This window comes from Gracilinanus agilis, chromosome 5 (genome assembly GCF_016433145.1).
Source record: "Gracilinanus agilis isolate LMUSP501 chromosome 5, AgileGrace, whole genome shotgun sequence".
Lineage (NCBI taxonomy): Eukaryota > Metazoa > Chordata > Mammalia > Didelphimorphia > Didelphidae > Gracilinanus > Gracilinanus agilis.
This window is the reverse complement of record NC_058134.1, coordinates 105245423-105259014: the sequence shown is the minus strand read 5'-3', so window position 1 is coordinate 105259014 and position 13592 is coordinate 105245423. Positions and strand designations below refer to the sequence as shown.

The 13592-nt window shown below is 37.5% G+C and overlaps 2 protein-coding genes across 2 annotated transcripts in view; one reads left to right on the top strand and one right to left on the bottom strand.

The window, feature by feature from the left end:
• LOC123249889 (TRPM8 channel-associated factor 2-like) overlaps window positions 1-7577 on the top strand; it is a 29845-nt gene extending 22268 nt beyond the window's left edge. The window contains exon 4 of the mRNA XM_044678986.1: window positions 7467-7577. Within this exon, the coding sequence (XP_044534921.1) occupies window positions 7467-7577 (111 nt within the window). The remainder of the gene's footprint in view (window positions 1-7466) is intronic.
• A 4212-nt stretch (window positions 7578-11789) lies between these two features.
• LOC123249888 (olfactory receptor-like protein OLF3) lies at window positions 11790-12725 on the bottom strand. The gene has a single exon (XM_044678984.1). It carries the CDS (start codon window positions 12723-12725, stop codon window positions 11790-11792), a length of 936 nt encoding a protein of 311 aa, XP_044534919.1.
• Window positions 12726-13592: the final 867 nt, after the last annotated feature.

The following is a 13592-nucleotide window of genomic DNA, read 5'->3' as shown; positions in this document are numbered from 1 at the left end:
TCTCTTCTATTTCTTCTTTGGGCTGAATTATTCTTTTATCCTTGATTGAAGGATGGCAGAGATCCTGAGATTTATAATATTTTATAATATATATTTATTACATGTTATGATATAATTATATAATACATAAATATACTATATTATAATATTTTAATAATTTTGTACATTATTTTTCTGATACAGTACAATATGGTATCATAACATGTATAATATATTAAATTAATATTATATTATTTTTATAATACTGCATATTATACTGATTGTGCCATTGCTTGTTCTTGGACAAAACACTGGATCTCTTTGCACTTCAGTTTCCTCATCTTTAAAATGAGAAAGTTGGATCTCTAAGTTATTTACCAATCCTTAGTCTATATCAGTGATTCCCAAAGTGGGTGTCACTGCTTCCTGGTGGGTGCTTCAGTGATCCAGGAGGGTGGTGATGGCCACAGGTGCATTTATCTTTCCTATTAATTGCTATTAAAATTTAAAAACAATTAATTTTCAGGGGGCTAAGTAATATTTTTTCTGGAAATGGGGCAGTAGGCCAAAAAAGTTTGGGTCTGTATGATTCTGTGATTCTTGTTTCTTCTTCTTTCATTTTTTCTGCTGCTTTTTTCTTCATCTGTTGCTGCTCCTCTATTATTGTTACTTATTAGGGCCTAAGTTGTCATATGTTCTCAGAACATGTGAGATCTGAAGGGGACCTTTAAAGAAATCCAGCCCATGTGGTGAGGTGGCCATGCTGGGCCATGTGTGATACAATGGAAGGGTTGCTATATTTGGAATCAGAACAGATATGACTTTTTTTTTAACCCTTTACCTTCTTTCAATATTAGTTCTAAGAGAGAAAAGCAGCAAGGACTAGGAAGTCAGAGTTAAGAGACTTGCTCAGGGTCACACAGCCAGGAAGACATGTTAGACTTCTTGATTAGACTTCTAGCCCTGGTTCTAATCATAGTTACTAGAGTGAACTTGGACGAATCACTTAACTTCTATTATCCTCAAATTTGAAATCATCTTTTGATGTCATCTGGCTTTATTGAATTATGAAGGATTGATGTTCCCTCATAGTTTTTTCAAGATTAGTTCAAAGGGATCCTGATGCCCAAATTCCATATCCAGTCTGAATTCCAGAAAGACTATCTCTTTCAGTCCATTATAGGTGATTAACTTATCCTGAAAGCATACAGTTCTATACATCTTGAGATGTCAGCAGACAGGGAATGAGGAATTCATTCATTCACACCCAGTTCTCACTTCAGTGCTTTCTATATTCCCTTGGCAGTATTAGCAGCAAAAACCTTAGCTATGATGGCCACTTTTTTTTCTCTGCTTTTCTATTTCTGTTTAATATTGATGCTTACTAGGCTTCTTCATTTTTGTATTGTGTCATTTGATTTGTTTTTCCTTTTTCAGTTTTTTCCATTCCAGGGACAGCTTCCATTGTCATAACTTCAGGGACTCAGGGGCAGGCAGTCTTATTACCTATGATTTTGGCATGTCCTTTGGTCTTTGAAGCTCTATCTGAAGATAGATCAAGAGCACTTGTGGTAGTCAAATATTTGCTATGCTCCTTCAGGATCTCTTTATCTACTACGGGCCATATAGTCTCCTTTGCTCATAGCAAGATAAACCTTAATCTTCACCGTTATCAGTACTGGCTTGACAAAGAGCAAATATTTCACAGCAACGAAACATTTATGAAGCAAAGAACCAGAAAAAAGTACCAGGAATACAAAGAAAAAAAAAAAAAAAAGAACAAGTTCTTGGCCTCTGGCTGTTTATAGTCCAGAGGGCAGCAGGGGAATGTCCTTTGTTATTGTTCAGCCAGTTAATTTGCTCTTGTCTGACTCTTTGTAACCTCATTTTGGAGTTTTCTTGGCAGATTTTCATGTTGTTTTCTCCAGCTCATTTTGTGTATGAGGAACTGAGGCCAATAGAGTTAAGTGACTTGCCCAGGTCACACTGCTAAAAAGTATAGAGAAGATACTGAGGTCTACTTTCACCATTGCTTTTATTGTTTCCTACAACTTGTCATGAGAGTCAATAAATAGATTTGTGGTACAAGATTGCTAGAATTATCAGAAAATATTATACAAGGAAAAAAGCAGAAGGTTGAATCAGAAGAAAAAGAATTCTGTTTCCTTGGAGGTGGAACCGGTGGTTTGATTAAGGTACCATTCTTCTGAAATCAAAAGTAGATGTTTTTGTTTGGTCACGTCCTAGTCTACATTACTTCATGTGGGGTTTTCTTGGAAAAGATACTTGGGTGGTTTGTCATTTCCTTCTCCAGCTCATTTTACAAATGAGGAAACGAAAGCAAACAGGGTTAAGTGACTTGCACGGTCATGGAACTAGTGTCTAAGGCCAGATTTGAACTGAGGAAGATGAGTTTTCCTGACTGCAGCCCCAATACTCCTTTATCCATTGCACCACCTAGCCGCCAAACAACAGCAATGACACCACCATTCTTCTGAAATCAAAAGTAGATGTTTTTTGTTTGGTCACATCTTAGTCTACATTACTTCATGCGGGATTTTCTTGGAAAAGATACTTGGGTGGTTTGTTATTTCCTTCTCCAGCTCATTTTACAAATGAGGAAACGAAAGCAAACAGGGTTAAGTGACTTGCATGGTCATTGAACTAATGTCTGAGGGCAGATTTGAACTCAGGAAGATGAGTTTTCCTGACCCACAGCTCCAACACTTCTCTATCCATTGCACCACCTAGCTGCCAAACAACAGCAATACCACCATTCTTCTGAAATCAAGGATAGATATTGGGGAATAAAGTTCCTGCTTCATTTTAGGAATAAGTATGGGGAAGTCCAGTTATTTTGTCAGGGTGGAGTGGAGAAATAGGAAGAGAATTCAGATTTTTTTCAGTCAGGAGAAGAACTTAAGCTAGGAAAAGGCTGGACACAAGTGAAAGGACAAATCAACTAAGATCAACCTGTTCTGGATGAAGGTGAATCTGACTCACACATAATATGGTGTCTGGCATATAGTTGTTGCTTCATAAATCATTGTTGATTGACTTGTTTACCCACCCCAGATTGGGGAAAAATGTCATTCTGGATCCATAGCTTGGTTGGCTAACCATTGTTACCTTACAGGTATTCCTACACCAACCTCGAATCCTTCTCACCCGACCTTACGTCTGATAGTCCCATTTCAGCCACTGGATTTCCCTCTTAAAATTTTTTTCAAAAATTCCCTTACAAACCTTTTAAGAATACAAAGTGTCCCCCCAATGTTTCATTCAATATTTCATCAGAGAGGTAGCACAAGTATGATTTCAAATGAGAAAAATTTATTTGAAACAATTTACCAACTTTAAAGTGCTATATAAATGTTAAGCATTATTATTCCCTTTTTTCAGGTGATGAAACTGAGGAACAGTGTGGTTATATGACTTGTTCAAGGTCACATAATAAATTTTGGTGTATTTAACCCAGGCTTCTTGAATCCAAATTGAGCATTTTTTCTTTCATATGTCCCTATGCCTGAATCCTTAATCAGGTATCCTAATATCCTAGTCTTTTAGGGACTAAGACCTATCCTCTTGTTCTCACTAGGAACAAAATTTCACTCCCAAACCCCAGTCTTTGTGACCGAATCCTTATTACTAATTCCAGACACCACCAATGATAACAACTTACCTTCCCTGTCTGTCTCTCACCTGCCAAATTACTCTAGTGCTAAGCTATGCCTATCTGCTAGAAATATCTAGCCATCTCCCATCACTAATGCTAAATAGCTGCCTGTCTAGATGTCTGATTTTGACCAGTAGGTGATCACATGGTTTCTTCATGATAAGATCTTGCCAGATCGCTTCATCTTTTTTGACAGAGTAACTAGCCCATTTGTTCAAGGAAACACTAGTGGTATGTGTAACATAAATTTTAATAAAAGAATTTTATGAGGTCTGTCATGACATTCTTGTGGACAAGATTGAGAGATTATGAATTGTGTGACAGCACAGCTAGATGTATTTAGAATTGGTTAAAAGGCAAGACTCAAAAATTAAACTTGGAGGGGGCAACTGGGTAGCTCAGTGGATGGAGAGCCAGACCTAGAGACGGGAGGTCCTAGGTTCAAATCTGACCTCAGACACTTCCCAGCTGTGTAATCCTGGGCAAGTCACTTGACCCCCATTGCCTACCCTTACCACTCTTCTGCCTTGGAGCCAATACACAGCATTGACTCCAAGACAGAAGGTAAGGGTTAAAAAAAAATTAAACTTGGGGTTGGAAATATGTAGCTTTTATATGGCCCATGATCTCAAATGGTTCTTATATCTTTAAATACCATAACATTTTATTTTAAAATGTAAAAACCATTCATAGCTAGCTGGCTGTAAATTGGCTTGGACCAAGGGCCATAGTTGGCCAACCCTTGGATTAGGCAGTAATGATTTTATGACACTTTAAAAGAAAAACTATTGGAATGCCTCAAGAAATATCCCTGACCTTTTTCTAATTACTATTTTTTTAAAAAGCCCTTGCCTTCTGTCTAAGAATCTAATACTATGTATTGATTCCAAGGCAGAAGAGAGGTAAGGGCTAGGCAATGGGGGTTAAGTGTCTTGCCCAGGATCACACAGCTGGAAAGTGTCTGAGGTCAGATTTGAACCCAGGACCTCCTGTCTCTCAGCCTGACTCTCAATCCACTCAGCCACCCAGCTGCCCCCCACTATTTACTGTTTTATGAATGAAGACATGCTTATCAAATCTACTATTGATGAAAATCAAGGAAGGATAGGTAACATTCAATATTGCTGTCCAAATCTCAAGAAGTTTTGGTCTCACTGTATTCTGTCCTAGTTAGAGCATATCTAGAATGCCATATTCACTTCTGAGTGCCACACATTAGAGTTGGGTGGTTCAAGGTATATATAGGACTTTATCGTAAGTCACATAAATAAAATAAAGGCAGGGATCTGAAACAAAGAATTAAGATAGATTTCTTGGCTCCACCTAAGATTTGTTGTTCCTTTTGTGTCATTCCTCCTCCCTCCCCACCAACCCCACTTTTTTTTTTTTTTTTTGCTGGGAAAATACAGGTTACACAAGCAAAAGGCATTTAAATAGATGCTATGTAATAACATCCTAAATAATGAATGGGTAAAATAAGTTATAAAACACTTAACTATAGAAAAGAGAACAACAATTACACTTAGTATCTGCTCTGGAGCCATTCTCCTAGCTTGTACTTGCACTTATAGTTTGGATTTCAAAGATGGCAACTGTTACCTCTGATTCTAGGGTTAACACTATGGTTACTCTTACTCTTAACTTTGAGCACATAAGCCTCCACCAGTGTGCTTCCCACTAACAATCAGCTAATAGATTCAATTGGTCTTTACTGTAGACATCACTCAAATACCATTGGAAGAGTGTAGCTACAAACCCCTTCCAATAAAACAACTTGCTGTGTGCTGTTCCCCAAACACAGAGTCCAGTGGAGAAAGTGGACTGAAAGAACCTGAAAGCACAATAGTCGTTAGGTACATATGGAGGGCACACAAGGCAACTCACAACCCTGGAATTCCAGAGCTTTGATATCCTTTCTAGGTTCCTGATTACATTTTCTGCAAGGTGGAGTGTTTGAAGTGATGGCGCTCTGCTATTAGGCAAGGCTAATTCCCAGTGGGGCATAGTATCTCTGCTGGGTTGATGGTTCAACTGGGCTTGCTCTTCACCGAGCCTAGAATCTCTGTTGAATGAGTCAATTCACTTGATTATATGGTCTTGTCCTTTCATGGATATCTATAGTCTCCATCACCTCAGGCTCTTCTGGGGAGTTTCTGTGTTTCTTTTTTTTTTTTTTTAAGCTGAGGAGCTACTGTGTTTTGTTTTGTTTTTTCAGGAAGGATTGAGACCTTAGACCTAGGATTATCAGAAACCTCTCCATTTCTGTTCTTTCAGGTCCTCTGCTTTGAGATTTGTCATAAGGCAAGGAGGTAGGAGAAATATAGCCTCTCCCTTTAAAAAACAACAACCCCCCAAAAAACCCTTACTTTTGTCTTAAACAGAAGAGTAGTAAAGGGGCAATTGGGGTTAAGTGGCCTGCTCAGGGCCACACAGCTAGGAAATATCTGAGGCTAAATTTGAACCCTGGTTCTTTCAACTCCAGGTCTGGTGCCCTATCCACTGTGCTACCTAGTTGTCTTTTAGCCTCTCCTTTTAACAATACTTCCTGGATCAGGGCTATAGACTTCATCCTAAATTATAGTGACTATCTAGTACATTTCTGAAACCATCTATTCAAGCTAAACTATTCTTAGGCAATGGCCATATACTGAATAACCAACAGCTTCAGAATTCAGGGTTCCTTCGTTTATATAGTTTCAGCTTTTCCTGTTGCTTACCAAAATTGTAGCTAAGGAAAGGGTACCGAGATAGTCTCTGCCCTATTCTTAAGTTTACTATTTCTATTGAATGTTAGCTTGTCTTCATATATAAATAGAGATCTAGATATTGCTAGAGATGTTTATATTCCATATATATTTTTCTATAGCTATATGTGAAGAGAGAAAAAGAAGAAGAAAAACACACACAGGGGGTGGGGAGAGAGAGAGACAGAGACAGAGAGAGAGAGACAGAGAGAGACAGAGACAGAGACAGAGAGAGAGAATATCAAATTAAAGCTTCAAATCCTTTAAAATATAGAATGGATTAGTAAAATTGAGAGAGGCTTACCCTTCTATTTCAGTGCCTTGGCTCTTGCTCCTATAACTTTCAATTTTACTAAAGTCAAAAGGGGCCATACCTTTACATTCTTCCCTCAGTGAAAAATTCTCAATCATTGAAAATCACTTGGGAGAAACCAGAATGTCTATGGTTGTGCTAAACAGCATACATACTTAACATTTTATATAGTTCCCATTGCTAACAGAGACAACACACGTTCAATACCAAGTACAGTGTGCTTTTATGATATTTATTATAATTTATATATTTATTATATTTATTTTTATAACACATAATAGAGTTGTATAAAATAGTGAAACGAAAAGGCTACCTATAACAACATATCACATGAATATATAGAAATCGGAGCCACCAGAGAAGTATATACCATGACTCTTTGCCAAATATTGCAAACACTAGCATACAAAGAAGTTGTCATTGCTCACAGTTCACCATAAATGTCTCTATCACCCCCTAATGGCAACTCTTATATTCTGATAGGTCTCTACCTTGATTACAAAGCTTTGATTAAGTAATATCTTCTTTGAAGCAAATGCACTTTTATTCCACTAAAGGAATGTTCTTCTCGGGAATTAATATACTTTCTAGTTTCTTCAATTAACTTTTTTTGCTACTAGTTAAGAAAACATAAAGTTGCATTATATTTAAAAATCATTTTAAAGTCACAAAACCCCAGTGTTGCAACTGATGAGGATATTATCACATATGGAAAAGGCTTATTTGAATCAATTCATGTCTCTTTTTCCAGCAGCTGCCATTAATGGATATTTCTGGCACAAATTTAGAACCCACATCCCCCAGGATGGGCCAGCTGGGTGATGTGGACTTTTCTGAAAAAGACAAGAGTGACCAGAAGGACTAAAATTTAAGATTGAGCAGAATGATACAGATCATCTTAGTTTCCCCTAATCTTCATCATAGTTGAGATTTAAATTTTTGTATTAAGCTACTTCTTAATAAACATTTGAGTAAAACTTTTATATATCTAATGATCAATTCTTAATAACTTAACAACTGCCCTGAACTTGCTCTTCATAATGAGTCAGCTAGATCAAATACTATATCAAGCATTGGACCTCAAGCTAAGATAATTTGCATTGACTCGATTTTTCTGACACTTAACTAAGTATACAACTCAGATTCTGAGCAACTCATTTAATTTAATTTTATCATTTTATCTATAAAGCAGGAATAATAACGTCTACTTCATAGACTAATGTCAAGATTCAATAGCTACCAATTATGTAGTGCTTTGGGCAACTAGGTGGCATAGTGGATAGAGTACTGGGCTTGGAATCAGGAAGAATCATCGCCATGAGTTCAAATCTGGCCTCAAATACTTAGCAGATATGTAACTCTGGGCAAGTCATTTAACCCAATTTGTTTTATTTCCTCATCTGCAAAATGAGCTGGAGAAGGAAATGGCAAACCACTCTGGTAACTTTACCAAGAAAACCCCGATCATGAAGAGTTGGTCATGACTGAAAAGCAATAAATATAGTGCTTTAATATTTGCAAAACACTTGTTACAAATATTAACTCAGAATAATTCTGTGAGGTAAATATAATTATTATCCCCATTTTACAGATCAGGAAACTGAACCAGAAAGAGGTCAATTGAGTTCCCCAGAGTCATACAAGTAGTAAATGTCTGAGGCAGAATTTGAATCCAGGTCTTCCTGATTCCAAGTCTGATACTATATCCACTGAACCAACTACCTGGCTGCCAAATCTAAAATCAGATAATGTATAAAAAGATCTTTGTAATATATATATATATATATATGTGTGTGTGTGTGTGTGTGTGTATATGTATATCTGTGAGAATTCAGAGTAAAACTCAAATTTTATTATTATTATTATTGTCAATAATAATAATAATAATCATAATGCCCCAAATGCAAGTAACTTGCCATTGTTAAAATACAGTAGCGCTATTTCTCTCCTGTGGCCTTTTAGACATTTGTTGACCTAAAAATTCCATTTTACTGGGAGACTATATTCCACCTGATCTTGACAGAGTTTTTTCTACTTTAAACATTTTCTAAATAAAGTTCTGTATTTCAATATATATATATATATATTTGTGCAAGTATACACATATATAAATATATGCATATATTAGCTATGATTAACAACTCTACAACCACATCTATGTCTTCTTTAGCCTTCTACAAAATTCCTAGCTCTTACCAATTTGTCCCTTCCACTCATCCACTCTATTCATCTGTTTTATCCTCTAATTATTCCATTTTCCTTCTCTTAAGGAAAGAGAATCACCTGAGATCGTCTTAGGAATGAACTTCCTGTCCTACTTGAGATGACCTTTTCATTTTCTGTTCCCTAACCTTTCTTGATCCTGCTTCATCCTTTTGTACACTCCTTAATGGGCCTTCATTCTTTTCCTCTTTCAATCTATTAATCTTTGTCAGTGTCAGAGCTATTGTGGGAAGACAGTCAGCCTAAAATTATAATAGCTAGAGCTGTGAATTCATCCAATAATTCTAGAAAACAATTTAGAATTCAGAGAGAACAGTCACTAAATTCCTCATACCCTTTGACCCAGAGATCCTACTACTTGATATATAACCCAGTTAAAGACAGAAAGATCCCACAAATCTATAGCCCATGAGGAGACTCACCATGGACAGTCACAGAATTATACACACAAAAAAAAGAAATGGCAAACCACTCCAGTGCCTTTGCCAAGAAAACATCAAAAGGAATCACGAAGAATTGAACATGACTGAAAAACCACTAAACAACAAACTTATTGATGCTCTTCCTAAAACATATGTTCCAAATGTTTGACTAGGACAAAATACACCAGAATTACTACTTTCCTCATTCTGGATGATATACCTGTTATTCAGAAGCTATCTTTAAGTGCCACCTCCTTCTCTGTTTGCCAAAGACAGAAATATTTTATTCTCCAGGGCTTACAGAGAATTTGTAACTCAATTTTATATTCAATACATATATTTGAGAAATGAGACCTTTATCAAAGAAACTTGCTATTCAATTTTCTGATATTACTTCATCATCTATGGTAACTTTTAGCAAAATATATAGTTTTCCTGAATGTTGGTTTAAATTAGATCTGTTTTTGCTTTTGTTTGTCTGAGATCATGATTGCTATTCCTGACTTTTTTCCCTCAGCTAAAGCACATTACTCTGTGTGAGTGCCTCTCTTTTTCAAATATGTCTCATGTAGGTAATATGTTACTGGATTTGGTTTCTAACCCATTCTGCTATCTGCCTCTGTTTTATGGGTAACCTCGTCCCATTCACATTTATAGTTGTGATTACTGTGATTCCTTCCATCCTGTTTTCTTCTGTTTCTTCCCCTTTCTCTCTTTTTATCCTGTGCCTCCTCAAAAATCTGTTTTATTTCTAAGCATTGTCTTCCTTTGTTCTCTCTTTTATCAACCCCCAACTTTTTCTCTTATCTCCTCCCCTCCTATTTCCCTGTTGGGTAAGTTATATTTCCTTGTACAACTGACCATTTGTGCATATGTGTATGTATGTGCATTCTTTGCTTTTTGAACCAATTCCAATGAGAATGAGGTTCAAGTATTGTCCACTACTCCTCTCTTCCCATCCATTTCTGGTGATGTTTTTTTTCAAAGCCTTTAATTCTCTTTTCATAATTTTCTTACATCAGTCATTTCTCTTCCTAATTTTTCCTCTATTACTCTTTAACTCTTCCAGGAATTCTTTTGGGCTTGGGTCTGGTTAGCATTTTTGAAGCATTTTTGGATTTGTGTTCACGTTGTTGTCTTCTTTTGAGTTTATGTCTTGGTTTTCCCTACTACTATATTAGATTTTTATGATCAAATTATTTTGTTTGTTTATTCATTTTCCAGTTTATTTTTTTTAACCCTTGTACTTCGGTGTATTGTCTCATAGGTGGAAGAGTGGTAAGGGTGGGCAATGGGGGTCAAGTGACTTGCCCAGGGTCACACAGCTGGGTCCAGTTTATTTTTTAAAATGATGAATTTTATGATGAAGTTGGGCTCTGCTCACAGAGACATAGTGAGCCACTGTCCCAAGCTTCAAATTTTTTGGTGCTGCTGTTCTCAGACCTTGTTCTGGTGGTCTGCAAGTTGTTAGTCTTACCAAGGTGATATGATCCTGGGAAAACTATGGTCACAACTCTCTTGGTTTGTGATCTGGTATTTACCCAAGGAATGGCCCCTGGTCCTCTAAAACTACATGTACTAGTGCTCTTCTTTGCTTTGGGATTGTCACCAGGGTCCCTGTTCTCTTGTGAGAGACCAACAACACTCCTCTGCCCTAGAACTGAGATCTAGAACTACATATGGTCAATAGAATTGCCAGTCTGGGCCAGCTATATACCAGTGCCATCAAAAGGTCACCTGTAATCTCTTTCTGACCAGTCATCTGATTATTATTATTATTTCTGGGCTCACAGTTCCTGAACCCTGCTATTGCTGAGATAGCAGCCACTTCTGCAATGTGTGTGGGCTGCAGGCAGATATCCATTCCAGTGACACAGACTCCTTCTGCCAACCTCTTTTTAGGCCAGAAAAATGTTTCACCCTGCCATTCCATTGGCTCTACTGCTCCAACATTTGGTTTGAGGCATTATTTTAAAGTTATATGAAGAAGAATGTTGGGACAGGTCAGCTGGATGGCTTCCCTGCAATCCACCATCTTGACTCCACTGTATCACATGTTTTTGTGTTTTGTTCAGTTTATATAGTGTCCCCATAAAGCAAGGTCACTGGGGAAATACAGCCATATTTTAAGCCATATGCTTTTACATGAAAATGTCATATGTTCCATATTAGACAGTAAGGTCCATGAGAACAGGGACTATTTTGGGGTGATTTAAAAAATTTCCCTACATTCTTACCTAGTGCTCCACTCATTGTAGGCACCCACAAATATTGAGCTGAAGAATAAACCTCACAAGACTCTGATACCATTGCCTACCTTCTCAGATATCTGGAGAGAGAGGAAATGATTGCCACAGCTTCACTTAGTTTCCCTTTTTGGTGATTGGTGAGAAGTTAATTCATGGATTGGAGTAGAGTAAACTTTGGGATCTTCATTTTTCTTCAGAGAATCTCCCCAGGGCTTTCTTCATGGCACTCATCACCTCCTTGTTCCTCAGGCTATAGATCAGAGGATTCAGCATAGGAGCCACTACAGTATAGAATATAGATATCATCTTCTCAAGTTCAACTGTGGAGGTGGCCCGGGGCCACATGTAGGTAAATATGGTGGCTCCAAAACAAAGGGAGACCACAGTGAGATGGGAGGCACAGGTCCCAAAGGCTTTGCGACGTCCTTGAGTAGAACGGATACGCAGAATGGCTCTAACAATCTGGGCATAGGAAAACAGGACCAGGGCGCAGGGAAACATGAGTACCACAAAGACTGAGAAGGTCACCATGACCTTGTTGAAGGAAATGTCCACACAGGCCAAGCGCAGCACTGCTAGGGTCTCACAGACAAAGTGATTGATAATATTCTTACAGAGGGGAAGTCTGAAGGTAATGATTGTCTCCATGAGTGAATTCAGGAACCCAGCAGTCCAACAGGCAGCAGCCAGAGCAATGCAGAGCCCTCCATGCATGATGACTGTGTAGTGTAGAGGATAGCACACTGCCACATAGCGGTCATATGCCATTGCTCCCAGCAGGAAGAACTCAGTCCCAGCCAGTCCTAGTGAAATGTAGAACTGAAATACACAACTACAGAATGGGATGGACTTCCTTGAAGATAGGAAGTGGATGAGCATTTGTGGCACGGTGCTGTTCATGTAGCAAATATCCACAATGGAAAGGACACTGAGAAAAAAGTACATGGGGGTGTGGAGTCTGGTGTCCAGCCTGATCAGGTGGATGATAAGGAAATTTCCCAGCATAGTCACCAAGTACATGGCCAGGAAGATGACAAAGAGGTAGATCTGAGTCTTCTGATCGTTAGACAGCCCCAAGAGGATGAATTCATTCACCCATGTCTGGTTGTACTGGGCCATAGGATGGTAATTGTGGAGGGATGGAAGGAGGAGACTGAAGTGGAAAAACTTGGATTCTAGAAGAAAAAAATGTCCTAACAAATTAACTTTTCTATTTAATTATCTTTCTTTAGAAGTGGAAGAGAAACACTAAAGTGTTTTTAAAACAAAAACAAATCCTGTTTTTTAAACGCATTTAGTTAATAATAATTTAACCAAATAAAATAATTGAACAATAATGTAATCAACAATAAAACCAATAATAATTAATAAAAACACTTTATTGATTAATGAATTCTATAACTCTAACCGTATCATATTGATAATGACCCTTATTTTGCAGAAGACGAAACTGAGTTCCAGAGAGATTAAGTGATTTGTCTAAGTTCATGGCATTAAATAACTTTTTTAGCAAGTTGAGAAAATGGATTTTCTCTACCCTTGTGTCTAAGAGTAATAATTTCTGAAATCCTGCTGAAATTTGCCATAGTGTACCATTTGCATAGCCCTTTTTTTAATTGGGATCCTAGCTCTTCCTTTCCAACATTTCTCTGAATATCACAAAATTCTCAATGGAATGAGGTCTTCCAACCTCACTTCACATTTTGCTACTTCCTCCTCCCTGCCCATCTGTCTACCTCTCTAGCTTTTCTCCTCCGTAATTATTGATACTTCAAATAAATATTGAAAAAAGTTGAAAAATATAAATTATGGAGAAATCTAGCTTTCTAGATTTGGGAGTAGGTGGAGAAAAGTAGTCAAATGACTTGCTAAGCCATGGAAATGAAGATGGGAAGGGCAAAAAAATTAGTTTTGTGAAACCTACTTTGAAGGCTTTTCAAGGCACTCAAGTGGGGTTAAATATAGAGAACCAAAAGCTTCTTCTTC